The following is a 12293-nucleotide window of genomic DNA, read 5'->3' on the forward strand; positions in this document are numbered from 1 at the left end:
CGATACCCGAGGGACGCTGCAGCACCTCCCTGCGCGCAGGTACCACACTGCGGTGAGGGGCCCGCGGCCGAGCGGGACGTGTCGCAGGAGGAGCTGATGGAGAGGCTCGGCGGGCCCGGTCACGGCCCCGCTTCAGCCGCCGCTTCGCCCTCCGCACGTCCGCCCTGGGCCCGGGCCTGGAGCCGCGCCGCGCTGGGGCCCGGGGCGGCCCGGGGCGAGGGGCACCTACCCGGCGCGGGGGAACGGCAGCTCTGTGCCCCGGCCATGCTCCGGCGGCTCTGCCTGCGGGGAGGCTCGGGCGGGCCTCGTTCGGCACCGCCTTCGGCGGCGGAAGGGGCAGCGCGGCCCGGGAGCCGCGGCGGGGCGGAGCCGGTGGCAGCGTGACGGCCGGAGCTCCCCGGCCCTGCCGGTGACACCCGGGCGGCTGCGCCTGCGGGCCGCCCCGCTCCTGCCCCAGGCTCCTCTCCCCCGCTCCCCGCGGGGTGGCGGGCCGGTGCCTGCCCCGTCTCGCACGCCCCCGCGGGCGGCGGGCCCGGCTCTCCTCCGCGGCGCCGGTTCCCTCCTCCCCTCGCCGGCGGAGGAAGGAGGCGGCCGCCGGCCCTCCCCGACCGCGCATGCGGCAGTGCCGGGCCGGGGCAGCGCTGCCGCGCTCGGGGGCTGAAGTGTGGGTGTCCCTTCCCCCGGCCCCGTGCCCTCCTCCCCCGCGAGCCCCGGGCAGCGCCCCCGCAGATGGGCCTGGGCTGGAGCAGCGCGGAGGAGCGGCGGCCCCTCCTGCCGCCGCCGCCGCAGCAGCCGCGGCCGCAGCCGCGGGGGCCGGCGGGGGGCCCCGGGGGGCGGCTGCCGCCGCTGTCGGGCCGCGTGTACGGGCGGCGGTGGCTGGTGCTGCTGCTGTTCTCGCTGCTGAGCTTCGCGCAGGGCCTGGTGTGGAACACCTGGGGTCCTATCCAGAACTCGGCCCGCCTGGCCTTCGGCTTCAGCGGCTGGGACATCGCCCTGCTCGTCTTCTGGGGGCCCATCGGCTTCGCGCCCTGCTTCTTCTTCATGTGGCTCATGGACAAGAAGGGTGAGCGGGGCCGGGGGCGGCGGGGCCGGGGCTTCGGGACTCCCCGACCCGCTCCTGTGGCTTCCCTCGGGCCAGGCGGGGACGCCGTGGCCGTGTCCCCCGACGCCGCTGTCCTGTGGCCGGTGAAGGGGACGCTGCCACACCGGGGACACTCGGGCCCAGTGGCCTTGGCCTTAAGAAGGGTTGGCTAATACTTAAAAGGCATCATGACTGCTGTTTTCAGTACTCTGCCCAAGCGAAGGCACATCAAAGTCCATACACGAGGAAGCTACTTTAGCTAAGCGGAATTAGGGCATCTGACGTCGCAGGTGAGGTCTGGAGGAGTGTGCTCCAGTCCGGCATTGCCATCCAGCTGTTTGACCTGGAGATGGTCGTGATTTCTGGTTACCGGCTGTTAAATAAACACGTGTTGATGTTCGGATCAAGTAATGTCAGCTTAGGCTGGCCATTGCATCTTGAAACAAGTTCTTCATTTTTGAAAGCAGGCTGGATGTGATTTCTTTTCGTTGTGCTAGGTAGATAAAAAACCAGGGAACACAGCGAAATTGCACTTTCGTGTTTCAAAGAGGAGTACAACGGAGAGTTTCCTAATTTGTGTTCAGGCCATTGCATCTCGGTACCAAACATAAAAATGGTGTTTGTCTCTGGAGAACTTCTCCAGGGTGTGTGTGGTTCCTCTGTGGTCACCCAGGGGACCATTCCAGTGAGGTCAAGCACCTGTGTTTGCAGGTCTCAGCTTTTGGGCCTAAATCCACTGAAGGGTTTTCCTTTAATTCCTGTTTAAACAGACCTCTAAACAGGAGGTAGGCGCCAGTGGGCCCTTGTGGCTCCTGATCCTAAAGTGCCACTTATTGCATTTATTTAGAAATTAATAGCTCATTTGTGGAAAGGGAAGGGGAAGAGGAAGGGAAAGTGAAAGCAGGCAGGGAGAAAAGTTGTATTTGAGAAGGTCTGTCTCAAAATTGGAATTACTTTTCCTAAAACTGAAGAGGCACTGGGGGAATAAAATTTACTGGGCTGAAAGTATGTTCTCAAAATGAGTCCGTGGTGGCTGTACATCCAGTCTTCTCTCAAGCAGTTTAGACTTAAGTTGGCAGTATCTGTCTCGACTGATATATAATAGTGTTGTTAATTATCTTAAAATTAAAGTAAGCTATTTTGGTTTGTACAGTGAAGACTGACTGCTCATGGCATGAAGGAAATAAAGGTAAATGTGAACGTGTGCTTAGAGAGCTGAGTCTGTATTTTTATTTCTACATTTTCTATGAAAGTGATCCTGAGCAATGCAAAATAATACTGGAAAAGTTTTGAAGTAACTCATGGGAAAATAAACTTTAGTATTTTGTTCTTTTGTAGCATGATTAGTAGTGTAGTTGTGGGATTTCTTGGTTTCAGGTATAGGTTGTTTTGATGAGTATTTATACAGGTTTTCTCATTTCCTTAACTTATTGCTTTGGAGGTGTTTGTTTTAATTCCCATGTTCATTGGAGGTGCAGATACAAACAACTCCTTTGCTCTTGGTTTGTTGCTTTCCTTTTTGAGAGAATGTTGGTAGGTAACCTGAACAGAGCATCTCAGCTCATTCGGCTGTGTGTGTAAGGAGTACATATGGACATTGGAGCAAGTTTTCCTAATCAGCAGGTTTGTGAGGGCCCTGATTGTTTTCTGATAATTGTTTCATGCTGTTTTCTGAGTGAGGGTGATTCCCACAGAGAATGTGGTGCTGTTCTCTTTGGAAGTGATAGTGGAGTCCTGCTACTTGGTTGATCATGGAGCAGAGAGGAGAGCTACTGAGCCCCGAGTCAGCCATGGGGCACCCTTCCACTGGAGGCATGTTGTGGGGTGTTACCTGCTCTTTGGAGTACATGTGGTCCAGGAGGATCTTGACTCTACTGCTTTGAAGCTGTAAAGTTCGTTGAATCTGATCTTGCAAGGGCAGTATTTCACTTGCTTGCTGTTACACCAGATTTACTCTGGAGAAGCTACACCGTTTACTCTTTGACTTCAGTCATCTGTCACAGAAGTTGGCTAGTAAAGGAGCTGTCAGGAAAAAATGTATTTGTGAAGTGTCAACATGTAAAACCTGGCAAGTATCAGAGGTATGACACTGTAGATGAGGCATATCAGAATCTGAGAGGAGATTGTGCTGTTATATAGTCCTATACTTCACAGTCAGAGGTAAATCTAACTGATCAGTAGCTGCCTGCTGTCACTTAAGTCTGATTTTGTGTTATGATGCTTCAGAAGAAGTTCAGAAGTATCGGTCTTTTTGGTTTTTAGTTGTTCATTGCAGCACATAGTTCACAGCATAAATCTGTATCCATACCAGACTACTGTTGGGCATTTTGTGCACCTGCTCCTTGTTTCAGTACTGGTTGTAAAAGTTTGGTCACTTTTTTCTTCTTTTTTTTCCACTTCTTAACTAATTGGAAGTTGAAAGAATAAATATTCTTGACTAGGCATGTTAATAGTTACAAGAAGCATTTCTTGGATTCCGTGATCCAGTTCCATTATAGCTATTCAAGTGTGAGGCCCTCTGAGAAGAGACAACAGCAGTGTTTATTTTTAGTGAAAGGTGTGCTAAATAAGCTCAGTCCTTCACTTCTGTACAGAAGGAGGACAGGATTTTTTTTGTTTGTTTGTTTTGTTTTCTAACCTCAAAACGTTTCTTGGCCTTTGTGACCTTTTTCCTTCTGGCCTGCTGAGGGTATGTCCTGGATTCCTTCTGAAGGCCTGGTTGCAGCCAACCCAAGCAAGGCAGCTGGGGAATGGCAGGAATATGTGGACTGGGAATGGTGTGTAGATGGTGTCACTTCTGGCTCCCCCGGGAATGCTACTGGCAACTGTAGGCCTCCCTAGAAGATGACCCAGCAGGGGTCTTGGTGCCAGAAGCAGCATGACAAAAAGTCTTGGTTGACTTAAACCTGTGTTTCTGTGGATCTGTAGGGATCTTGTTTTTTATGAAGTTGAGGGTGATTTTTCATCAGGAAGGTGGTGATGGTCTTCACAAGGCTTCACAAAGAATATCTTACTTGAAGATCTGAACAGGCTCAGAGAAAACGTTTTTTGAGGGGTGTTCAACACTATTTTAAAGGGTCTTTGAGGAAGCCTGGATTTAGTCCTTGTCTCTGTAAACTGTGTAAATTGAAAGCTACTTTGTATTGTTGCTAAGCTCTTGTCCTTCTCAAAAATATATTCATTTTCAGATGCATAGTGAGGTTCACGGATCCCAGCTGAAAGTTCTTTGGGGAATGAGCTCTGTTCCTGTTCCTGCCTCCCAACTTCCTCTGGCTAATGGAGACTTAAGCAGCCCTTGGGCACCCTTGGGGGTTTCCATGCACCTTGGCTGGGTGCTGTATAAGGACAGTGGTGGCATCTGTCACATTTCCTAGTCCTGTTCTGGGATGAGTGCATGTTGAAAATCAGGAATTATATTTGCATGTGTCTTTTTTGAGTATGTGCCATTTTGGGTGGGTTTGAAAACCCTTTTCTATGTGTAGGATTAGAGGTGTTGTCTTGGTTGGTTTCTTAGTTGAGAAAGGTGAAAAGACAGAGGGTGCCATGGAGCCACATGTGTCTTACTTGGTGCATTTTCTTTAGCAATAGGATTAGAGAGTCCTTGTTTAAATTGCAATTATCTTTAGAGATTTAATAAGACTGAAATTAAATGGGAAATTACTTGAGTGTGCTATTGGATGGACCCTTGTTGTTTACTTGATTAAAATTAGCTACAATTTGTCACATGATGCTTGAGTGTTTATGTACATTTTGTGCCTTGAGTGTTTCGTTTCCTGAGAACTGTAAATACAAGCACACAGGACTGTTAGGATGTTTATATATCTAACTTTGAAATCAAAAGCTTACATACTTCCCTGGATTCAGTTCACCAAGGGGTTTTTTTTCAGCTCCTAGTTACAAGATGAGACCTAGAAGCAAAATATGTCAGTCTTCATTATGTTCCCATATAAGCAAGAAGAGGCAATGAAGAATGAAATACTGTATGATAGTTTACATTAAACAAATTGAGTAGAATGGTGATATTTTTCATTAATTTTTGGAATACACTGAACAATTTTATATTGAATTTGAAGATGAGACATATTACTTGTGAAAGTGGAATGTAATTATTTCTTGGTCCTTTTTTATAAAATTATATGCTTATGTGAGTTGCATAGACAATCTTAGTAACTTTATTTTGCTGAAATTAAATTTACACAGCAATGTTATTCTAGTGATTGCATTATGAAGTAGAGGGAAAACTTCAATAATCAGATTCTGGTTTTAATCAAGATTGACTTGTCCATTGACACCATGAAAATTTTTATTTTTAAGAGTAGTTACCCTTTCCTGAATGCCAAACTCTTTATTTTATTTCTGTCTCCTAAATAATGCATCTTGGTTTCCTTCTCTGAGACATTTCTCTTCCACCTGGGAATTTTGAGATTAAATCCTTTAATGCAGTCTGACAAAATTGTCATGAATATCGAGTACAAGTACTAAATTGGACCTTACTAATACAAAAATGTCTTAATAACTGTTCTCCATATAAAATAAACTACACATGATGTATAAACAGAATTGTGCATGGCAGCTTCCATGTTTAGAGTTCCTGGATTGTCACTTGGTGCTGCGTGCATACATTGGTTTTGCTTTCAGGGGACCTTTGGATACCTCTACCTCACATACAGGGTCACTGCGATAGAAGGGACATAACTCCAAGTGAACTTGTTTTCTCATGAGATTTTAGTCTAAGAGGTGTTTGTGAAATGCTTTTGGGTTTATTTTGAGAGATGTGGAAGTGGGTACAGAGGGGAAGCAGGTTGTTGTTCTAGAAGTCAGTGAAAACATGAATGGCCAAGTGAATCCAACAGGTCGGGAAGATCTTCTTAAGTGTTTCCATTGTGCTTGGCATTTCAGGGTCCTTCTCTGTCATTCAGGCTTTTGGACAATAGAAGTATAAATTGGAGCATGTTACTAATAACTTAGAGGAATTGCTGCAAGTGTAGTTGCTGATAGGTTCCATTGCTGATATAGATGGATTATGTGAAGTACTTTCCATGGTGGCACTCACAAGAAAATGCAAGTTTTTGATGGAAGTATTCATAGTTCTGTCATGTCACAGGTGCTTTACAGAAGGACAAAAGAGGTGACTTGTGAATGTTGAAAGTCTGAGAATTTTCACCTTTGGCAAGGAAATTAATTTTCATCTTCTTTTTGTAATGATCTCAGAAACTGACTTTTCTTATCTCCCATTCACGACTGCAAGATGAGTGCCCAATATTTCAAAATGACCAATTTGATAATTCATGTGCTAAGTTCAAGCGTGAGTCTTAGCTAAAAACATCTGGGATAAGACTTGGCGTAAGGCTGTAAGACTTTAACTCAGTGACATCAAGCCAAAAGGATTTACACACTTCAACAGCAGAAGAAGTTTTTAGGCATTCTGACTTTGGTAGGTTAGTACAGCCTAAAAGAAATACCCATAGGAAAAACTTACAGATTCAAAACTGTGAGTAGAATGGCAAGGGAGCGAGGAAGAAAGGAAAGTATAATGCAGAGATTAAAAAGTAGCCTCATAATAAACAACTGATTCTACATAGAATTTATGGTGTTAGGATCCAGTAATTACGATTATTAGGAGAGATCCCTCTGCCCAAATTAAGGTGCAGACGAAACCATATGTCCAAGTCTGTAAGTATGGGTTTTATTTACCAGTAAATGTGTGGTAGAGAGAGGTAGAAATAAGAAAAAGAGAGGGAGAAAGGGAGTGACAGATTAAGTAGAAAGGTACCACCACCCACTGATCCAGACAACATCCCCTTGGTCTTCTTCTCTTCTCAGTGGTGGGGGTCCTGAGGTCACTCCAGGCTTTCACCATTTATACATTTTAGCAAACAAAGGAATCAGTGCTCATTTGGCTACACAGTTCTTTTATTCTATTGGTTAAATGATTCCCTCTTTTCCAATGCTAATTAGTCCCATGCTCACTCTTTCTCTTCTTTTGAGTTGATGGGTTTCCCATCTTAAATGGGTGGGCGATGGCCTCCACCTGCTGGACCCAGTCAGATCTGATTTTCAGCCCAGTTGTTGTGTTGGCTTTCAGTGTGGATTCTTGGTGTTTATTACCAGTGCTCCCCCAGCTTGTTTTTCTCTTCCTAGTCTGAGAGAATCGGAAAATAGTACCACCTTTATCTTACCTCAAGTTCCCATCAGATTGTATAACTTTCCAAATTTCTAGGAATTCATGGAGTCATATTCAAGGGGGAGGGTTAAGATGGGGAGCTTGGTGGTCATAGATGAGCAGTTCCTTCTTCATACAGTTTGCCATAGTGGGCAAAGTCCTTTGGTGATCATAAAAGTTTGTCAGGCTATTATGACCTTTATGTCTCTTACAAATGCCAAAGGTTTTAACTCCAACAAGAGCACCAGGAAGCTCTTTCAGATTGAATGAAAGTTAAATGTGAACTTAACTTTCAGCTAAGAAAGGAGCAGGGGGGGAATGCCTTGACTCATAAGAAGTGAAAGGTGCAAATATTTTGGTGAAAATGCAAGTGGTTGATGCACTTGAACCAAATACAAAAGAAGTTTGAAGGAAAATACCTGCTTTACTGCAGTCTGTCTCATCCTGTAGACATCTACTGCATGCTATTAATGATGTATATTTCATTATCTTGTAAGTGATACTGATGCTCACCTGTCAATTCCTGTGAAAAGGGATTAATTTTCCTAAGCTAACAAATCTTGGAAGAAATGAGATGAAGTGTTACTTTTCATGTGGAGAGATGAAAGAAGCAATTAGAGAGCTGAATATAGGTAAATCCCACTAGAGCAGGTATTTGATCAGCTTGGTTTTACAAAATTTATTTTGATGAGTGCTGGTGTGCATATTTGTATAGACATACTTTTCCTCTATATCATCAGAAGTAAAGAAAAAGGAAGACTGAACCAAACTCGGCTTTTGTTGTTTAATTTTATATACTGTGGCTACATGAATGTGCACAGAGTGTTTGTGCAAGTGCTTCCAGAAGTGAGGACTCATTAGAGAATTGATTGGCCCACCCTCCTTGGAGTCAGGCGTGGTGCAAAAGTCCGCTTGATACACAGTGATTAGCAACACAGAGTGCTTTGATTACCAGCTGGGGAGTTGTATTAACTTGATGCTCCTACCGTTCCTCATAGCAATGCTAGCTTGATTCTTAGTAGCGCTTCCCATTCCTCCTGCTGGGCCAGGCTGAGTTGAAAAGCATCAATCCTGGCTGCAGGTAGATGTCCTCTGCTGGAGCTAGGTCTTTCTGTTGGGCGGGATTCCACCCCAGCTCTGATTGCTGCCGTGTTTCCGTATGTTCCCTTTATGCTGCTCTCCTACGCAGCTGCTGTGCCCTTTGCACTCTTCACACAGGTCTTTGCAGCTGTGTAGGGCTACTGGATCAGCTGTTTAAACACCACATAGTGAAGCATATCAGGACACTGCATGCTTGATTTGAAAACAGCTTTTCCATGGTGGGAAGTAAAATAATTGTATTTGCGTATAGCTCATGTGACAATAGTAATGGCCATATTTTCTGGGGATAATGCTCTTAGGCTTTGGTGCACTGCACATACAGGCACAGTGAGCTTGGGGTGATGGCCATTAAGTAAAACACAAGGAGTTCCACCTCAGCGTGAGGAAGAACTTTATGTTGTGGGTGGCAGAGCACTGGAACATGCTGCCCAGGGTGGTCGTAGAGTCATGTCTCCTCACTGGAGACACTCAAAATGCATCTGGATGCATTCCTGTGTGACCTGCTCCAGGTGACCCTCAGCCTTGGCAGAGGCTAGAGGATCTCCAGAGCCCCCTTCCAACTCTAACAATTCTGTGATTCTGTATGTAACTTGATATACCTTGATGTTGGGAAATTGATGAATAGGGAAATAATTTACCAGTGTAGAATATGATCTGTTGCTTTTCTTATGCAGCTCCTAATACAAGCAGAGTTGAAGCACTGAAGCATCCCTGAACTGGGGCAGGACACAGATCCAATAGGAAGATATTTTGTCAATAGAAGTTGACTGCAGAGGGTGTAATACCTGGGCAGCTGTGCACTGATACCTCCCTTGTTGTATGCTCACATGTTTTTACCACTCAAAATGTTCTCTTGACCCAAGTTCTTCCTAATCTGACTGCTTCTTCTCTACTTCCTCCCTCACCTGTCTTGTGGTATGCCCATTTTGTCCTCTTTACTTTCCTGGGGTCTTCACTCCTCTTGGTTGTTGAGGAGTAGGAGAGCTTGGATGCAAGAAGCTCAAAGGAGTGAGAAAAGCCTGTGGATAGATGAGAAGGGGAGAGTGTGGAGTAAGGTGATGGGTGAAGTATGGGAGGCACAGATGCAGAAATAAGATCTGGAGCCAGAGGGCAAGAAGTACTGGGAATGGGAAAGGTGGAGGAAGGAGTTGAGTAGGAGGCACAGGGAAATGGATACTTTGAGGGGCAGCAGGAAATGGGACTGAGGTAGCCAGCAGCAAATGGGGAGGAGGCAGATGCCTGCACAGCAGTGTAGGTCAGCAGCACTGGTTTGTGAACTGCCTTGAGAGGCGCTTTTAAAACCAGGAGCTGGGAATCTCTTGGGACACAATTGACCTTTTTGCCTTTTCTTATCTCCAACAAGATCCTGATGTTTTGCCTCTTCACAACCAAACCTCTGAACTCTGCCTGGCACTGTCTGTTGTCAGCCGGAGGGTGAATTGGCCCTTCCTTCAGCCCTGCCTGCCCCGAGGTGTGGGGGGCCACAGCCGCTGCTCCCTGCAGGACTCTCGGGGCGCTGCTGACGCACAGGAGGGCGGCTGCTCCTTCTTGTGTGGCTTTGGTGGTGGCGGGTGTCTGGCCTCGTGATGGAGGCACCAGTGGCATGCAGAAGAGGATGTGGCCACTCTGGCTGGTATCTCTCCCCTTCTGGAAAGCCTTGTGGAATGGGACAAAAAGTGCTGAACTACTGTTTTGTTTTGCACTGCCTTGCTGCATTTTAAAAACATTGAAATTTTGCCAGTCTCCTTTCTTCTGGGAGTTTTTAATAGTGTAGCAGCCATGCTGCATAAAGGTAGCTGGTACGAACTTTTATAATGTGAATGACAACAATAATTTCTCTATTATCAAAGTCCCCTGGGCTTTCTCATAGATTTTTGTTATGGAAAGTAGTAAAGTACTTAGGAAAGTTGTACTGCATTCATTTTGCTAGTTGTATGTTTATACTGTATTTATAATTCCAAGCTATTACTTTAGAATTCTATTAAAGAGAAAAAGAGTGGATCAGTTGTTGTTCTGCAAAAGCTGAATCTATTTCCTTTAAGGAAAACTGAGGCTTATCTTCAAAGAATTAACATGATATTTATTTTTCCTGTCAGAAGGAACGAAGTATGAACAAAGACCATTTTCACTTGGTAATGCTGAACTAACCCCACTTTACTGATTTCTGAATTCTAGTAAAAGCATTACAGAACTGCATAAACAAAATCATTTTTATTCGTTATTTTCAGCAGATGTTGTTTTTAGGAGTTAGTTTTGTGTTACGTTTTAGCAGTGAAAAACAAGTCTGAAGCAAACAAAAAGGAGGTTCATTATTTGTTAATAAAGTTGGGATATTTTCTGCGTTGCTGATTATTCACCTGTGCTTTTTTCCTCTGGTAAGAAATGCCTTGCTTGTGGGAAAGGAGCCATGTAAAACAGGCATATTTGCTTGCCTTTTCAGACTGGTGAAACTGCATTCCACAGGTCCTGAAATAATCTTCCCTGTTGTAAAAATTTGTAGTCTGACATTGTCAAATGAAAATACTTGATTTATATAAATTATTTGTTTAAAAACACCCAACCCCCCAAAACCATAGTCAGTACTGAGAAGAGCAGAAGTAAATAGAAGGATTATGATGTTTTGGCAGTTGTTTCATTATTTTAGAAATTTTCTTGGAGAGTATTTGAATTCTTCCACTGGCAGCATGGTATAGCCTTAACTGAGTTGACCAAAGACTTGATAAAAAAACTATTTAAGAATTTTTTGTTACAATTATTATATATTATAAATAATATGTTCCCAGTGCCAGGGAAATTGTGGGTTGCCCTGCTTTTCTCCTGGTGGTGACACTCAGAGCTGTTCCATCACTTCCTGCCGTAACTTTGGTTTTTTAATGCCTCTCGCGTGCATGTGCTGTTGTAGCTCTGTAGCTGTGCTGTAGCTGTAATTGTGCTGCAGGAGCTTGTGATCAGTGCTCCAACTTCCTCAAAAGCTGTAAATTAAGCTTTCTCATGCAGATTTCTAGTAGAGGGGGTTTTTTAGATTTTTCCTGTTTTGGAGCTGGAGATCTGTGACTCAGCCAGAGGGAGTGACGTGTTTTGAAAGTGAGAGGTCTTCTGCTTTTTGCAAAGAATGCTGGTGTTTTTCTGGAATATAGGACATCAAGTATAACCACAGTTAGAAACTTTTTTGTTTTACTTCTTTATTTGTTGATGAAAGCCATCCCTTTTAAATACTTGAGAAAGGTGGTGGTGTTATAATTTCAATTAATCACATGAACCTAAACAATTGATCAGGACCCTTAAAAATGTGATGGGTTTAGGACTCATTATAGTGCTGCAAAAGATGTCTTTTAGAATGAACTATGTACCTTAAATAGTGCCGGATGCATTTTAATGTTAAAGTAACACTGAAACTGTTCACACAGAGAAAATTTGAAAGCTCACTCCAGTGACCTTTCATATAAGTCACAAGACCTGCATGGATATTACATCAGTGAAGCTCTTGCAGCTCTTTATTTCCCCCACTCTCAGCAGGGATAATAAAAAGGAGAAACCTTGCACTTAGTGTCCTGCTTAGCGGAGGCACTAGGCAGTGTTTAATGTAGCTGCCAATCCTTGCTGCACGGTTGCTTCTCGATACTCTGTTGAGGCAAAGCAAAATGCCTCTGTACTACTTAAAAAGAAGAATTTCATGCACCATTGACTGGTGTGAGCAAGTACCATCAAGGTAACAACAGAACACCTTCCCTGGTAGATGTGTGTAAGAGGGATTGTTTTTACTCTCTATTGCCACAGGTAAGGCTCTGTAGTTAGTGGTGTGGTAATTGAGCCTGCTGTGCAATTGGGAGTCCTTGGAAGGAGTGGAAAGGGAAAAGAAAGTGCTCCCCTCCCCTTGTGAGGTGCTGTAAGCGCTTCAGTTGTTGGTGTTCATTCAGGAGAGCTAGAGCAAAGGCTTCTTGTCATGTG

The 12293-nt window shown here is 44.9% G+C and overlaps 2 protein-coding genes across 2 annotated transcripts in view; one reads left to right on the top strand and one right to left on the bottom strand.

Annotated features, from left to right (window-relative positions):
* Nucleotides 1-616, bottom strand: part of HSPBAP1 (HSPB1 associated protein 1) — a 38726-nt gene extending 38110 nt beyond the window's left edge. Inside the window, 2 exon segments of the mRNA XM_066190260.1 lie at nucleotides 230-370; nucleotides 373-616. Of these exon segments, the coding sequence (XP_066046357.1) occupies nucleotides 230-370; nucleotides 373-616 (385 nt within the window).
* Nucleotides 381-12293, top strand: part of SLC49A4 (solute carrier family 49 member 4) — a 70774-nt gene continuing 58861 nt past the window's right edge. Inside the window, exon 1 of the mRNA XM_066190261.1 lies at nucleotides 381-1063. Within this exon, the coding sequence (XP_066046358.1) occupies nucleotides 730-1063 (334 nt within the window). The 5' untranslated portion in view covers nucleotides 381-729. The remainder of the gene's footprint in view (nucleotides 1064-12293) is intronic.

Source organism: Chamaea fasciata, unplaced genomic scaffold (assembly GCF_029207755.1).
Source record: "Chamaea fasciata isolate MVZ Bird 193981 ecotype frontalis unplaced genomic scaffold, bChaFas1.0.hap1 SCAF_8, whole genome shotgun sequence".
Lineage (NCBI taxonomy): Eukaryota > Metazoa > Chordata > Aves > Passeriformes > Sylviidae > Chamaea > Chamaea fasciata.